Source organism: Brassica oleracea, chromosome C9, assembly GCF_000695525.1.
Source record: "Brassica oleracea var. oleracea cultivar TO1000 chromosome C9, BOL, whole genome shotgun sequence".
Classification (NCBI taxonomy): Eukaryota; Viridiplantae; Streptophyta; class Magnoliopsida; order Brassicales; family Brassicaceae; genus Brassica; species Brassica oleracea.
Genome location: NC_027756.1, coordinates 10,059,052 through 10,076,574, shown reverse-complemented (window position 1 = coordinate 10,076,574; position 17,523 = coordinate 10,059,052). Strand labels below are relative to the sequence as shown.

Here is a 17,523-nt window from a genome sequence, read left to right as displayed (position 1 = left end):
TTGAGGTCGATGACTCAATATGTTCGATCAGATTGTGGCATGGCTGATGGTGAAGAAAAACCAACTATCATGTTCGAGGACTAAGCATATTTTGTTCAAGATCTTTATCACCCACGGATTGCAGAAAATTGGAGAGGTCCAAGGGACCTTCAGTAATGTCCAAATCAGGGGGAGTAATGTGTGTTGTACTCTTTTTCCTTCACCATGGTTTTGTCCCAATTGGGTTTTTCTGGTAAAGTTTTAATGAGGCAACATTAAAGCACATTATAAGCTCTAAATGGTTATGGCATCCAATGGAGAGTGTTATGAACCAGATTGTGGATGGCTCATAACCAAGAAATTATACCATCATCGGTCCAAGAAAAAGAGAGTCGGACATCTTTTCCTTTTTCCTTATGTCTTTATGTTTTCATTTTTCTAGTTGGATTATGATTTGTATTCTTTCTATTTATTCATGACGGTGTAATTTATTGTATAAAGAACCTATATGTTATGAATAAAAATAGGTTTTTTCATTATTTTTATAACAAAAACTTTATTACAAGAGAACTATCGACATGGCCTCAAGACTTATTGTTGTCTTTATTATTACAGCGAAAGAACTCTGTAAATCTCCTCTGGTTTTGACATCATCCAATTATTTAACTGCAACATCTTATCGTGATACTTAACCACTTTTTGTAAATCTCCAAAAGTTGTTCTTAAACCCACTCCAAAGTCATTCCCCATCCAATTCTTTAATTGCAATACAAGGCATTGCTTTTACTCTGATATTTATAAATATATATATATATATATTTAGAGATGTATGGCTTGCATTACTTGCCTTCCCATCATTTCTTCTGGTTGTGCAAAACCTGAGATAAAGAATGAAGCTAAGCGAGTCAAGAGGCGAAGCAGAGAAGCACAAGAAGCCACAACAACATTTCCGTCATGATCTTAAAAACATGATCTCCTCCTTAACCCACATGGGAGCAGACAAGGCGGGACCAAGCCAATATGAAGAGGAGAAGGAGGAGGATGGCATCAGCGCTATCACTCTCGCTGGCTCAAACCTTGGAGCCACCATGAAGACCGAGCTTGACGATAACCAAGGAGACAGCTACAAAAACGGCGGCGAAGAGCTTGATTTTCTGACCACCTTCGTGAACAGCAACTTTCAGGCTGTGAACAACTCCATAACGATGGGCGCAAAGTACGAGACTCATGACCCAGGAGTTCATCTTGACATCTCAGGCGATATGGAAAAGAAACCTTTGATGACGGCACGTGCGAGGGGGTCGAGGGAAAGGAAGGGGAAAACTCCTGCTAGAAGAGATCGTCGAGAATCCGAACATAAAGGTTGATTCGTAGCTTCAAGAACAAATCATTTTGGCTTCTGTGTTAATTAATCTATTCTCTAAATAATCAGAAAAGTGGTGCATGCCAAAGCACTTTACTCTTTCTTGAAGGTTGTTTTTTTTTCGATTGCGCTCATCATCAAACACGTTCGATATGCAGTCTACTCTCGGTATAAATAAAATTCGTTATCACCTTGTATCTCTGAAAATTTTGAAACTGTGCATGTGAAGCAGGGCGTGTTGGATTGTCTTAAATACGATTACCTGGTTGATGATAACATATTTTGAGCTGAGAACCAATGTTTCTTTATGCAGAAAATTATAAACCAAGTTGAGGATAAGCTTCCTTGCCACTAATTGACCTGCCTCACACCTGAAATATATAAATATTTTCATACCCCAACTGAATCTCATGGATACTACCGGTTATAAACATATGAGTTTAACTAAACAAGATAATATCACTACTTCAAGGTAACAAAGAAGAATATTTTCCACGTTACAACTAATCCACCTGGATACAAACAAAAAAAGGGGGCTAGAAAGATTAAACACTAAACATCATAAGAAGAAGAAAAATGTCTTTGTCTTGCATTTCAATGAAAAGATTTTGAGCATCGCTATGATGTCCGTCTTTCCAAAGACCATACATAAGTGAGTTGAACGTTATGACATCGGGTCTGCATTCCATTTGATGAAAAAAATGCAAGGCTTCAGAAAGCCTATCTTCCACACATAAACCATGGAGCAGGGTGTTGAAGGTAACAAGACTGGGATGAAAACCAAGTTTCGTCATCTTACCAAACGTAGACAAAGCAAGGGGAAGCTGCAGAAACATTTTATCATAATATTGAAGCTGTAGATATCACGTCGAATCTGTTTCCTTTCCATCTTCTGATAGAGAGAAATCACAACATCGGGCCATTCCATTCTCACCACCACACCCGTTAGCTTGTTGAAATCACCATGTCCTTAAACAAATCAATCGCATCATCTAACCCTTTGATTTCATGAAACCCGCTTCCCAGCTTCAACAAATTACAAAGGAGCTAACGAGTGAGAGTGGTCAAGTCGTGAACATTTGGCTCGACTCGAGCGACTATAACCAAATCAGAAAACAGTTACCGGTTTGATTCGGTTGGTAGAAAACTCTTAGGTAACTAACCATTTCCAGAATCAAATTAAAATTGATAAATACCTAATTATTGATCAGGGAATTAAAGAAGATAAAAACGGATAATTATTTCTTCACTTTGTAAAAGTATGACAATCGATAGTAAATACCGGTTTACAAGCAAGAATAAGCTTTTAGTTCGTTTCTTTGGCAAGAACAAGAATCAAAGCGTTGTGGGACCAATCAGAAACTTTTGATGATGGCTATGACAATTCTGAAGCTTTTCCTACATTTTTTGTTCCATAAGTCCTTTCTCAAGAAACACGCTTCTTCAGTGCCTCAACAATAATGGCAGATCGGATCACGTTTGGAACCAATATTTAATATTGTTGGACGTCATCACTCATCAGGGCATAAGCTTCCTTGTCACAACCTGAAAACACACCAAAAATTGCTCGAATCAATGATTTGACATAGCCCAGTTAAATAGAGAACGTTAAGGAACACAACCAATGGAGTTAAAATCACTACTGATGATTTAGACAAGAGAAAGGCACAGACCCTGAGTTTCAAATAGACAGAACATAGCTTCAGCAAACGTCATATGCAACCAAACACACGAATTCTCTGACACTTTCCTTTTTCAGATATAACTACAACTAGACACATAGAAAGTTTTAAAGATGTCCACTCTAGTAGCCGTGTGAAAATACAAGTAAGCTTAAGGTATATAATAAGTATGAGAGCTTTTCACCACTCTGACAAGTTATATCGATGTTCTAATTGTGATAAAGTTATTGCTACCCCCAACAAAAAAACTGAGACTTTCTTACTCAAATAATGGCTGGATTATCTTCTTTTTGCAACATCACTCATAACTCTCCCTGCTACCATGAAATCACATGGATCTGCATTGTCAATCTAAACACCATGAAGAGCTCAAAATCACAGCCACGCAGAAACAAAGACAGGTTCACTAATTACAAACCAACTGATTCTAGTTACGAGAAATGGAGGACAGCACAGTCGAGTTTCAAATGCTTGCAGCAATCATACTAATCTCAATGCACTTTGGATTTTCACATGCGTTACTGAAGCTTATTCTTCACCGCTCAGCCACAATTGTCTTTCACTTACTACTCATTTCTTAATGTCGGGCATCTCAGTTACCCATCTACACGTTGATCACCAAGAGCAGTTTTTTTTTTTTCCCTAAGAAATCAACGAGAGCAGTTTAGTCCCAACTCTTCTAATAAAATAATCCCAATACGTTAACGTGCTCATTATCCATTAAAAATTGAAATCCATCAAATACACAATATGTATATATCATCCCCAAAACTCCGACTCTAATACTAAAACAGGATAAACAAGACCACCTAATCTAAATATTAAGAAGGAAAAACAAATCAGAATCTAGAATCACAGGGAAATAACACAGATCCTATTTGCCTATTCTCAAAGCTCATTAGAAGCATCATATATATATATATATATTCAAATGCGACGATTACACAAGTTGTCACAAGAAAAGCACTAAAAGTATTGTTCTCACTTACCTTAACTCAGTTTTCGCCACCTTACACAATGCAATGTTGACTCTTTGATCCAACCACCGGAGTAATCTCTAAGTCAAATTTAGACCAAACACTGAAAACAATTAGACTATAACATTTCAACTAAAAAATGTACTAAATAATCAGAAAATAAGACGAAAAAGATACTTTTTCTGTATGAAACCCAAACTTTTTTAAGTATACAGCAAAACTGGAGTAAGGGATCACTTACAGTATGTTTCTATATTACTCTTTGTATCTCTGTATCTTCCTATATTCAAAGAGGTTATACAAATGAATACGAGGATTCCTACAAATTGTACAGTAGCAGAAACTCATCTTCTGTCATCTGTCTAAACAGCACATCCGCTTCGTGTCGCAGGCCTTTCCTACACAATCCCGAGATCATTGTCCGGTACGTTACAACATCAGGCTTCACTCCTTTAAGGCTCAGGCTACAAAACAACTCCATGGCATCTTCCACCTTACCAGACTTGTACATCCCATGAATGATGATATTATAAGTAAATATATCAAATTCCATCTCATTCTTTTCCATATCCCTAAATATCGTCAAAGCTTTCTCTATCTTCCCAATACCACATAAACAATCTAACAAAATGTTGAAGGTGATGACATCGCGAGGCACGCAAGACTCTGACATCCGCTTCATAACCTTTTGGGCGACACTAAACTTCCCCACTTGACAGTAACCATGGATGAGAGTGTTGTAAGTGAACGCGTCGCCGCGCACTCCTTTGTGATTCATCTCGCAGAAGAGTTTCATCCCATCGTGCGCTCTCTTAGACTTGCAAAACCCTTTAATGAGAGTGTTATACGTCACCACGTTCGGGACGCAGCCCTTGCTTACCATGAAGTCAAGCATCTTCCTCGCCTCGTCTAACCGACCGTGGATGCAAAGACCATTGATGAGTGAGTTGTAAACGCGAATATCAGGAACTACAGACCTACTGATCATCTCCTTGTACAACTCCTTAGCCTCCAAGACATTCCCTTCCTTCACACACGCGTCGATCAACACACTGAAAGTAACCACATTCGGCTGGATTCTCTTCTCCACCATATCGCTAAGCAACCCATCAGCTTCACTCCATCTCCCCGACTTACAAAGACCCCTTATCATAGCATTGTAGGTAACAACACTCGGCGCAACCCCTTTCCCCTTCATTACGTCGAACACTTGGAGTGCATCACTCACACGACCGCCTTTGCAATGAGAATCGATGAGAGTGTTGTAGATGACAACGTTCGGTTTGTATCCCATCCCCTCTATTCGATTCAAGAACGACATTGCGTCTGAGACCCCCTTGAACCCGTTGAGCAAGGAGCTGAGCGTGACTATATCAGGAGCGTACCCAAGCTTGACCATCTTCGCAAGAAAGGATAAAGCAAGAGAGAGGTGAGACTGAGAGCACCGGGTGAAAGAGTTGATGAGAATGTTGCAAGTGTAGATGTTATGCGGGATCCCTAAACGCTCCATCTCTTGGCAGAGAGTGATGACGATGTCGAACTTCTTCATCCTCGCGATCGCAGTCAACACTCTACTGAAATCGAAAGTTGAAGGGAGGGGACGAGATCGAACCATGACGTTGAATAAACCAATCGCATCATCTAGCTTTAGATCATGTAGCTCGTTTCTCAGTGTATCTCTGTAATCAGCGGTGGCACAAGAGAGAGCTCGTCGTCCCCAGCAACAGGAACCGCTCTGATGAACAAATCTCTTGGCCGTCGATGCAATGGCGGTGGAAAGAGATCTGATCACCATCTGGATTCGAGTTCGTACTTCGTTTCTAATCTCAGGAGATTGTGACTCTCTTCAGATTGCTAAACCCTAGACGAAGATTGAGTTATGGAAACCGGCGTGGATCCGGTTAAGAACCATATTACTGAACCGGTTTAATTGGACATTAGTTCTGTAATAGAGAATAATAATAGGAAAAAAATTTAAGTATATAAAGTTTACTATAATACGGTGGAAATCATCCGATGTATGAGAATGTGTCAACAACTACACGAAGTTTATGTTAATATATGTCACATGTATGAAGTAAATAATAATATTGCAACATCACAATCAGGTTTAATTAATTCTAAGCTAAGTTAATGAAGTCAATCTGTAATTTACTAAACTTAATGATTTGTTAAGTTTAATAAACTTAATTGATTTATTAATAAACTTAGTAATTTAATAAACTTTAACTTAATAAATTTAATCATTTAAATTTATTAAGTTTAATAAATTACAAACTAACCCCATTAACTTAGCTTAAAATCAATTAATCGTGATTGTGATGTTGCCACCATATTATTATTTACTTCATACATGTGACATATATTAACGTAAACTTAGTATAGTTGTTGATACATTCTCATACATGAAATGGTTTCCATCATATGTAAACTCCGGTAGTTAGAAAACTTTTTTCCATAATAATATTCAAGTGGTGTCCCACAAAAAAAAGAGTAGTGTTCAGTTAATCAAACCCAACAATAGAAACGACGACAAGATTGAAACTTACACAAATTAATTACATAACAAGAACACAACGTAACAACACTATCTGTGAATCTTCCTTTTTATCTGATAACCGGTGCTGATTATCACCGGTTTAGCTCCTTGTATCTTCCTTTTTATCTGATAACCAGTTCGGATTATCGCCGGTTTAGCTCCTTGTATCTTCCTTTTTATCTGATAACCGGTTCTGATTATCACCGGTTTAGCTCCTCTTGACGTTTTTCAGATTACGTACAGTGGTCTCTCACACTGTCGTATAAAAGGTGGTGTCTCTCTCTCACCTTCGACTTCTGCAAATCTCAAACTTATGTCAGAGTATCTCCCTTGCATCTCCTTCAGCTCCATCTCCATCGGTTTCATTACATTCTACCAAAGACGCCATTTCCGCTTCTAGAACACTTAAGGCTCAATGCCACTGATCTGTTTCATCATGAAAACATATAAACGTTACAGAAAAAAGATTTGATTTTTAAAGGTTGTTGAGCTGCAGAGTTTAAAGATCAGACAACACAACAAAACCACAAGTTGTCTTCAGAATACGAGCAAAAAACGTGGACTCACCTCACAGTTTTTCTCTCGAGACCATGTTTCAAGAAAGCATGTCGAGGAAGCTTTTGTCCAATCTCCCATCATGTAACATATTAGTGACCAAGCCAAAGGTTGAAGCCTCTGCGGAAAACCCGAAACTCCTCATTCCTTTGATGAGCTCTGCTGATGCTGCTTTGTCACCATCCCTCAGATGTGCCCTGATTAGCACATTGTAGGTATGGTCATTTGGGAGAGGCCCGTCTTCCTTCATCTTTCTAAACAAGGCAACAGCTTCCTGCTTTAAGCGTTTCACACAGAATCCTGAGATCATTATAGTGTACGTTCTAACATCAGGCTTCACTCCTTTAAGGTCGAGGCTACAGAATAATTCCCACGCGTCTTCTACTTTACTGGCCCTGCACATTCCCTCGATGACGATAGTATATGTGATAATTCCAAGTTCCATTTCACTATTTTGCATATCCTTGAATATGACCAACGCTTTCTCTAGCTTCCCGTTATCACAAAACCCATCTAACAGAATGTTGTAGGTCCAAATATTGGGAGGCACACCACAAGAAACCATTTGTTTGAAAATTTCTTGAGCATTCTCACAGTCCCTAGCTTGAAAAAAACCTTGGATCAGAGTGGTGTAAGTGACGGTGCCCCCCCAACCAATCCTCTTTGAGACATCTCAAGAAAGAGTTCCATGTCGTCTTCTACTCTTTTAGACTTACAAAATCCATTAATGAGAGTATTGTAAGTAACTACTGTTTGATCAATTTTCTCAAGCCAATGGGCTTTAATAAAATTGTGTGTGAAAAGAAATGAGCCTCAGGAAAACAAAAGCCTATTGGCTTTAATGAGGCAAATGTGGAACATCTCACATCGGGGAGAAACAAGAAGAAAGAGCATTATATATATGCTCAAGTGTTATGAGTGTATAAACAGCTTAGAGAGAGAGAGGATAGTCCTTACGCGTGTCGCCGCCATGTCCGGCCAATTCGGCTCGGGCGTTGGCCTGGGGCTTGGTGGAAGGCCTCCGGCCCAATAAGATTCTTTTTGGATCAAGTTAAGCTCGACGTTTTGCCATTTAATCTCTGAAAAAACGGCATGCATTTTATTTTAGCCTTAGCAACAGCTTTGAAATCAGGATTAACAGTCCATGGCCTTAACATCTCAAGCTCAGCCCACGAGGATCTGAACTTTCCAAAGTGTTTATCAAAGTCAGTGTCCTCTTGACTAAGAGTATTGATAGTCCTCTTGACTTCAAACACTCTATTGATGTTAGAAACATTGCCATACACCTTCTGGAGTGTATCCCATAGTTCTTTGGAAGTTTCACAGTAGGAGTAAGCTTCCAAGATTGAGGTTTCAAGACTGTTATGGATGATAGACAACACCATGAGATCCTCCTGACCTCTTTTCTTGTCTTCAGCGGCAGCACCAGCAGCATCTTCTTTGCCATCCTCTCCTAGCATGGTCTTTTTCTTTGGGTCTTGCCCTCCTCAACTACCTCCCAGAGTCCTCTGCCTCCGAGAGCAGTTTTGACAAGCCTTGCCCACAGTAAGTAGTTAGTTCCCTTAAGGGTAACTGGAATCACAACCATCTTTGAGTTATTATCCATCAGGAACAGCTCAAGATTCAGTAAGAAAAGAGAAAAAAATAGGGTGATTTGCGGATGAGAAGCTCAAGAACAATTCAGGAACATCAAGAACAACTCAAGAACAACTATTATCCAGTGGGTAAAGAGAGAAATTTTGAAAAAAAATAATCAGAGATTTGCGGAAGTAATGTTTGAGAATGAGTAGAGAATAAGGTTCCAAGAGCTATTAGGCTCTGATACCATGTGAGTTTAAGAGATTTAAGAGAAATCAGATGAAGAACATGATGAGAGAATAGAGAGAGAGCCATAAAAAATGAGGAACTTATTTCCTTAATTATTTTTGTCTACACATACAATGGTTTTTATATTAACATGAGAACACAAGAGAGATAGTAAGATTTGCTGGATAATAAGTTCTAGGGGCTCCATCATATCTGAATCCAAATTCAAATATGTGTTCACACCTTAAAGTCAACACTCTCTAACAGCTCTTTTTTCGTCTCAACAACTCAGCCTCTTCATGCCATAACTCAGCCACATCACGTAACTCAGCCGCCTCATGTTATAACTCAGTCACCTCATGTAACTCAGCCGACTCATGTCATAACTCAGCCACCTCATGTAACTCAGCCGACTCATGTCATAACTCAGCCACCTCATGTAACTCAGCCGCCTCACGTAACTCAGCCGCCTCATGTCAATCTTATTCATGTCTTCATGTCAATATATACTATTAACACGTAATGATAATGACTGGTGACCATATCTATCCGAACCAAACAAAACCCTAATAGTTCACAAGACACAAGAATAGCAAAATTGAGTGTCAAATATCCAAAAACATCACAAAAGGAAGTAGAGTAGTTGCATGCTTGATGCATGGCCAACCCTGAGATATATGTCGTACGTAACGATTATTGTATAAAGCTGGATCCATACATGCATATATATATATATATATATATATATATATATATATGTTTTGGATAGTTTGGGTTTGGATGATCATATATAATATCAATTCCCTGAGGTTTGAGAGTTGCATAACATAAATCTTCACCTAAAGTTGAGCTTTAGTTGTAGGCCCAACTTTGGTTTTGTCAGCTTGAGCTAATCCTCAGTGTTGGTCTTTATAAACGCTGACATTTTTAGAACTTGAAGAAATGCCAGATCATTGAAGCTGACCCATTTACCTATTCGGATTCGGTTGGTGATAACTAAGCAGCCTATCTATCTTATTATTTAGCTTAGAATCCCTTTCGACTATCGATATGGGAGATTTAGTCTTTAATACACCATTTCGAGATGATGGTTCTTTAAACACCAATCTTGGAATGTTCAGACATGGATCGAGGGTCAACTTTGAACCGAGTCGATATAGATCAGGTTGTACTGTATAGATCGGACTCTGATACATTGTTAAGTTATATAAGTTAACAAAACTATCGTTCATGTCAATGTGCGATTAAAAAAAAGAGAACTATATATCGCTTTGTGAACTTACCATTTATATATGCGTATATCTACTTACTTCCGGGATAAATCACTGTTCTTGTTCGATAGTCGATACTACTTCACTAGAACGTGTCAAATCGAATGGAAAAACTCATACTCGATTCAAAACGCAACCAACAACACAAAGAGGAAACAATAGGGAAAGTAAAATCTTTTTACCGACCATGAAGGTGTTATAATCTTTTAGCTAACTCTAATAAATAGAAAGTATTACATATCTCTATAATATTTTTTGAGAAGTCAGTTTCATACGTGTCGCGTTCACGTTAAGATTAACGATGGTTTATTACCGAGATACCTTTAATGAATTAACAAATATTCTATTTAAATAATATTATTATTATTTAGTTTTCTCTTAAAAATATTCCAAATAACATATATAATAAAAATGAATCATTTATAAAGTTTAAGAACAAAAAGATATGTATTTATAATATGTTTTCATTAAAAAGGAAAGTTTACAAAATAGAATATTCCATTTAAGACATATTTTTAAATAACACAACATATAATTTGAATTAATAAAATGCTTTCTTTATATATATATTTTTATATAGTGCGATCTCATAAAAAAACTTCACACATATAATTTGGACACTAGAAAAATAAATACTATTTCTTTTAAAACATAATTTTAAACAATACAATAATATTATTCTTTTAAAACATACTTTCAAACAGTCATAGATTTAATTACAATAAGAATATATAATTTTAGAATAATAATTTATTTATTTTACAGATATAAATTATAGGTTGAGTCAAAACATATTAATAAATGAAAATAAAATATTAATCAACTGTCACAATTTAGTTCTTTTGTAAAATTTATGTATATGCATGAAATTTCAGAATTTTATCTTTATATTAATCTATCTAATTTGGAATCACACACTTTTGTTTATTTTTTATTTCATTTTAAGCACAATAAATCAGTCATACATAATCTTATTAAAATGTATTTACATATCTAAGACAACAACAAACTTAAATGCAAATAAGAAAATTTTAATCAAAATTTTAATATATTTAGAATAACAAATATTATAGTTAAATTCATAGAAATAAATGTAATCCAATATATCCAAATTATAACTAAATCAACTGTAAAATAACAAAAACGACTAAATATAACATACCTAAAATCATATGTCTAATTAAAGTAATATAATATTATTAATATAAATTATATATCCAAATTATAAATTTATTTAAAACTAAAACTAAATATCAATCAATTATTATAGTGTATTTACTTTATAAATTTTATACCCGTGCATGAACACGGGAAAATCATCTAGTAATTTATATAGTATAAGAAATTACATAATTTCTCTTGTGAAAATAACAATATAAAAATTTAAAATAGATATTTATATAAAATCTTGTTTTCATAGGTTTTATAATCTTGTTTTTATATAAAATTCATAACTCTAGTTCCTTTATCTCATCTGTTTTCCACCGTTCTTCCTTAGCATAACGAAACTCGAGCGCGTAACGGTTTGGATTATTCGCGTGTTTCCATACGTCCTGGCAAATTTTACATTCCGAACAACACGCCACAAACCTAACAAGCTTTTTAGTGCCGGCTTGTACAAGTTCGTCCTTAGGTCTCATTCCTAATATTTCAGTATTTTGCGTAAAAATACAATGTGAAAGATTAAATATCTTTAGGTTTGGAAGGCCAATGATAAGCGACATTGATGCATCTATACATGCATAATTGCATCGGAAGCTCAGTCGCTCGAGGCTCGGAAAATTGCATACAATTATATTGGCGAGGTCTTTGCTCAACATAGTAGTAAATTTCATGGTTGTAAGATATCTACAGTTTTCTCCGATGGCTTGAAGCTCAACGCTGGAGACTTCTCGTACCGTCATTGATGTATGAAGGGATGCTGAATACTTTATTGATAGGTATTTGTACAGTATTTATACAGAATACATAAGTGATTAGGTATTCACTAATTACAGTAATAACCCTTTATGATATATCTCCTATACGCCCCCTCAAGATGGAGGGACTTGAGTGACTCCAATCTTGTTCATAAGCTCAAGAAACCGAGGTCGAGGAAGCGGTTTTGTGAGAGCATCGGCGAGTTGATCTTTCGTGGAGAGGTGAGAAACTCTTAGTGCCCCAGCCTGAACGTGATGTCTGATGAAGTGAAAGTCGAGTGCTATATGCTTCATTCGTGAATGGAAAACAGGATTTGCAGCGAGGTAGGTTGCACCAACATTATCACAATATAGTACTGGCATTTCGGGCAGTGGTATGCGCAAGTCTGTAAACAGAGAACATACCCAGAGTACCTCAGAAGCGGCATTAGCAACAGCTCGATATTCCGCTTCCATGGAGGACCTTGCGACGCCGGTTTTTTTCTTTGAGCTCCAGGAGATCGGATTGCCACCAATATAGACTATGTATGCATTCGTGGAGCAATAGTCATCTGCGTCACCTGCCCAATCAGCATCAGTGTAGGCGTGTCAGCTCGAAGAAGAATGCCATGAGCAGAGGTTTCGGCGAGGTAACGGAGGATTCGCTTGACAGCTTGCCAGTGGAGGTTCGTCGGTCGCTGCATATATTGAGAGAGACGATTTACCAGAAATGCAATATCAGGTCTGGTAAGCGCAAGGTACTGAAGACTCCTTAGGACTGCTTGATATTCGCTCGGATTCTCCATGGGAGTGCCGGAGGTGAGAGATAGTTTAGGCGTTGGAGCCATTGGCGTGGAGACCGGTCGCACATCCATCATGTTCGTGCGTGTGATTAGGTCTATGACATACTTATTTTGCATCAAATGCAGGCCCTTGGAGGTCTGAGTTGCCTCTATACCCAGAAAATAACTCAGCTCACCAAGGTCTTTCAGAGAGAAACGTGATGAGATAGTCGCGATGAACCGATCAATCAACTTGTTGTTGTTGCCAGTGATTACCATGTCATCAACATAGACGAGGAGATACATAACATCTGACCCACGATGGAAGGTTAAGAGTGGGGCATCAGCTGGGAATTTACGAACCCTTGCGTGAGAAGGTAAGACCGAAGTTCTTGATACCACGCCTGGGGCGCTTGCTTGAGCCCATAGAGGGCCTTCTTCAGGCGAAACACATAGTGTGGTCGATCCTGATACACAAAACCAGGTGGTTGTGTGACATATACCTCCTCTTCCAACGTTCCTTGAAGAAAAGCGTTATTGACGTCAAGTTGGCGAAGGCTCCAGCCCTTTGTGACCGCAACATGGAACACAGATCTCACCGTCGTGGACTTGATAACTGGACTAAATGTCTCTGTGAAATCATAACCATGTTGCTGATGGAATACTTTCGCCACAAGCCGGGCCTTATACCTGTCAATCTCACTGTTAGCTTTATATTTTATTGTGAAAACCCACTTACAGCCGACGACGTTCTGATACTGTTCTGTTGGAACGAGTTCAGAAGTCCCATTGTGGAGCTGAGTGTTTTTCTCATCGACCATCGCTTGTCTCCATCTAGGATCCTTTAGTGCTTCAGCCACGGTTTTAGGTATCTTTGGTTTAAGTTTCGGGACAGGGGCTAGAAGAGAGGTTTTGGTTTTAGGCTTGGATATATTGTTTTTCGAACGAGTTTTCATGGGGTGATGGTTCCGGGTGTTGTGGCTCAAGTGGAGCAGGAGCAGGTGATGGTGAAGGTGAAGGAGAGGGTGATGATGAGGACGCGTTCGAGGAGGTTACGGTTGGGCTTGGGTTTGGCTCAGTGTTTGCGATAGGAGTTGTACTGGAGGACGGTTGGGGCTGAGTCTTGGGTTGTGGCTGAAACACTTGAGCGATCGGATCTTGCTGCGGAGAAGCTGGAGACAGAGACGCAGGTGGAGACGATGATGCTTGTGGGCTTTGTTGGTGATGAGCAGAGCACAGGGGAGATGTTGCATGGAGTGGCCGGAGCAGTACCAATGTCTTTTCACCATATCTTGTTTGTGTTTCTGGAGTCTGAGCAGGCGTAGTTGTCTGAGTCGGAAAATACGCAGAAGGGAATCTTCTCTCATTGAACACCACATGGCGTGAGATGTAGATGCGACCAGAGTCTCGATGAAGGCAGAGATACGCACTTTGCGTCAAGGAGTAACCAAGGAACACGCAGGATGCAGAGCGCGGTTCCAGCTTATGCTTAGTATAGGGTCGGAGCCACGGAAAGCATTCTGATCCAAAGACACTCAACTTCTGATAGTTAGGAACCTGACCAAACAGCTTCGCATAAGGAGACTCATTGCCAAGCACTGGTGTAGGCATCCTGTTAATGAGGTAAACGGACGCAGTGAATGCATAACTCCAGTAAGTAGTGGGCATTGATGCTTGCCCAAGAAGTGTGAGACCAGTCTCGACAACGTGTCTGTGTTTCCGTTCGGAGATTCCTTTCAGCTCAGGAGTGTGTGGAGGTGTCGTTATTGATGATTCCACTCAAGAGGATGAGACGACACAATTGTGTTTGAATAAAACGACAGCTTGACTTTTATTGATAGAACAATCCGAATAGAACAAATCATTTGTAGAAGACAACGAGACTGGTAAAGAAAATTTTGAAACTAGAGACTTCAGAACTGGTAACGTCGGGTGTCCAAGACGAGCGTGCCAGGAGAGAAGATCTGGTTTCTGATTTGGTGAAGCAAACAATGACATTGGAGAAGACAACTGAACCGGCCACTCATATAGTTCGTTCTTAGTTCTGCCTTGGAGCAACTGGTCCCCCATGCTGAGATCCTTCACCTGAAAATGTGTAGGAAAGAATTCAATTGAAACATCATTAGTGTTGCACATTTTATAAACTGATATAAGATTTCTCTTAACATTCGGAACATATAGCACATCTCTCAGCTTAAGAGAACAATGAGGAGTAGGAAGAAGTGCAGAACCAGTATGTGTTATAGGCAAACCAATACCATCAGCGATTGTGACCTCTTCCCCACCAGTGTAAGGTTGATGGAGAGCGAGGTTGTTGAGGTCTGTCGTGAGATGGTGAGTGGCTCTACTGTCTAGGAGCCAGTTGTTGGGGTTGTACATTGCAGCAGGGCCATGTTAGCACGAGGTTGCCATGGAGCATACGAGGACACTGATGACTGGTTTGAGCTTCCTGCGGTTCCATGAAGCTGGAGTTGAGAGTAGGTACGAGCACTATGACCATGGATGCCACAGATTTGACATCTTCCCTGGTATGGTCGTGGTGTATAGCCTTGATTATTGTAGTTGTTCCAGCGATTGTTCCAGTTGCCATTGTTAGAGCCCCTGTTGGATCAGCCATGACCACGAGAGGTTGCAACATTAGCCGTAACCGGTACTGACGGGATGAGCTCAGTCTTCGCAGCAAGCTTGAGCTCGTGTTGAATGAGCTTCTCATGGATTTCCGTAACTGAGGGAGTGGTGTCTCTGCCAGCGATCTGATCCACCACCGTCTTGTAATCCTCAAGGAGTCCCTCGAGAATGAACTCGATCTTGTCTTCATGATCAAGCGTCTTCTCAAGCATAGCCAAGTGATCAAAGCGAGTCGTAAGTCCTTGCACATACTCATCTATGGACTTAGTCCCCTTGGTCCATTGTTTGAGCTGTTGACGTAATTGTAGTATGTGACCTCGACTTGGCTTCGCATATGTAGTAGCTAGCGTGTGCCATATATCGGCTGCAGTGGTGGTTGTAGCGAGGATCGCTTGGACAGGGGCCGTGATGGTGCCAAGTAGCGCACTGTAAAGAAGCTTATCTTGGCGCTTCCAGATGGAGTACTCATTGTTGACAGTAACTTGACCATCAGTTGTGAGTGTTGGTGATGGGATCTCCATAGATCCATCCACGTGACCAGCTAGATTATAACCATCAAGGAGAGAATGGACTTGACGATTCCACATGAGGTAGTTGGTAGAGGTCAGCTTCGTGACGTTGGCCATGTTAACATTGAGTAGCGTGTACCGGAGACGAGTATCGTCTCATGTGAAGAAGTAGGTGAGCCACCAGACATGGTGAATAAGCGAGAGAAGAGAAGAAACAGAGAATGAAGAAGAAGAAGAGATGAGAGTAGAGAGCGGCGGAAAAAGAAATTTAAGGTATCGTATTTGGCTCTGATACCATGTATGAAAGCAGGCTGAATACTTTATTGATAGGTATTTGTACAGTATTTATACAGAATACATAAGAGATTAGGTATTCACTAATTACAATAATAACCCTTAATGATATATGTCCTATAATTGATATAAATGGGTGAATAATCAACGTTTGAAGATTCTGCCATTTACTAATGGCTGGCTGTATTGAATTTATATCTAGAGATGTCCACATTGGTAACACAAGTTTTTGGATGTTCGTCATCCTTAAAAAAAGGGAGAATATATAAGATTTATATCAGATTTTTATGCTATGTAAATCAAGCTCAAAAGTGAATTGAAATACAAGAACAAACATAGTTTTTTTGCGTACCCATTAGAAATGATCGCAAGCTCCTCTTCTGCTACATTGCAATATACGTTGACGAAAAAAAATTCGGGACAGTCACTACAAGAAAACAGGGGGATTCTGATGGCCGAAATCGTCAGAAATTCGTCGGAAAAGGCCTATTCCGACAAATTTCTGACGAAAGCGTTCGTCGGTATCATTTCGTCGGAAAAAAAGAATTCGTCGGAATTTCATCAGACCTTCAGACGACTTTCTGACGAATACCGAGAAATGTCATTCTGACGAACTTCCGACAATATTCAGATGCAGACACACGAGACCAGAGTTCATCCGAAAAACTATATACCGACGGAGACGGATCCTCCAAAGATACCGAAGAACTGAGGCCTCGGTAAATACCGACGGACAATGATTCGTCGGTAAATACCGACGAATCATTGTCCGTCGGTATTTACCGAGGCCTCAGTTCGTCGGAATATGTCAATTTTAATACGAATTAATTTTGCATTTTTATATATATTTTTTATATGAAAAATTAATTAATAAATAAAATCTGAAATTTAAAACTAATAATATTATAGAATTTAAATTCATACAAACCGAAATTGAAAAAAACATTCAGAAAATTTAAAATTCATGCAAAACGAAAAAAAAAACATTCAGACAGTTTTAAAAAGCTGAAAAAACTAAGAACTCGAAGACATCAAACGATCTAGCTTCTGCATTATCTCGGCGTTGAACTTCTTCTGGGATGCCAGCTCAGCAAGGATAGTGGCATTCTCCGAACGGATAGTGGCATTCTCAGAAAGGATAGTGGTGTTCTGCTCCTCCAATGCCCCAATCCGTTCATCTTTGTCATGTAGCCCCTCGAGAATCATGGGATCGGCATACGGAGCTTGCGAAGAAGACGCC

At 39.1% G+C, this 17,523-nt stretch overlaps 3 protein-coding genes across 6 annotated transcripts; 1 reads left to right on the top strand and 2 right to left on the bottom strand.

The window, feature by feature from the left end:
• Positions 1 to 827: 827 nt before the first annotated feature.
• LOC106315913 lies at positions 828 to 1,539 on the top strand. The gene has a single exon (XM_013753754.1). The coding sequence runs from the start codon at positions 870 to 872 to the stop codon at positions 1,344 to 1,346; it is 477 nt and encodes a 158-aa protein (XP_013609208.1). The 5' UTR covers positions 828 to 869; the 3' UTR covers positions 1,347 to 1,539.
• A 1,032-nt stretch (positions 1,540 to 2,571) lies between these two features.
• Positions 2,572 to 5,855, bottom strand: LOC106319464 (pentatricopeptide repeat-containing protein At1g64580). 4 transcript variants are annotated; one of them, XM_013757795.1, is made up of 5 exons: positions 4,243 to 5,855; positions 4,014 to 4,081; positions 3,443 to 3,666; positions 3,288 to 3,362; positions 2,572 to 2,887 (listed from the first exon to the last, which is right to left on the bottom strand). In XM_013757795.1, the coding sequence occupies exon 1, from the start codon at positions 5,794 to 5,796 to the stop codon at positions 4,321 to 4,323; it is 1,476 nt and encodes a 491-aa protein (XP_013613249.1). In that variant the 5' UTR covers positions 5,797 to 5,855; the 3' UTR covers positions 2,572 to 2,887; positions 3,288 to 3,362; positions 3,443 to 3,666; positions 4,014 to 4,081; positions 4,243 to 4,320. The 4 variants fall into 4 exon arrangements, with proteins under 4 accessions (XP_013613249.1, XP_013613248.1, XP_013613247.1 ...); XM_013757794.1 differs by having other exon boundaries at positions 3,288 to 3,666; positions 4,014 to 4,104; XM_013757793.1 differs by having other exon boundaries at positions 3,288 to 3,666.
• A 1,280-nt stretch (positions 5,856 to 7,135) lies between these two features.
• LOC106318295 (pentatricopeptide repeat-containing protein At1g63070, mitochondrial) lies at positions 7,136 to 7,785 on the bottom strand. Its single transcript, XM_013756207.1, is given in 3 exon segments — positions 7,136 to 7,490; positions 7,569 to 7,744; positions 7,747 to 7,785. Coding segments are annotated over 3 exon segments (570 nt in total).
• Positions 7,786 to 17,523: the final 9,738 nt, after the last annotated feature.

What these genes read in the sequence shown, in the direction of transcription:
- LOC106315913 (XM_013753754.1), top strand. Translation starts at nt 870, where the DNA reads ATGAAGCTAAGCGAGTCAAGAGGCGAAGCAGAGAAGCACAAGAAGCCA.
- LOC106319464 (XM_013757794.1), bottom strand. Translation starts at nt 5,796, where the DNA reads ATGGTGATCAGATCTCTTTCCACCGCCATTGCATCGACGGCCAAGAGA.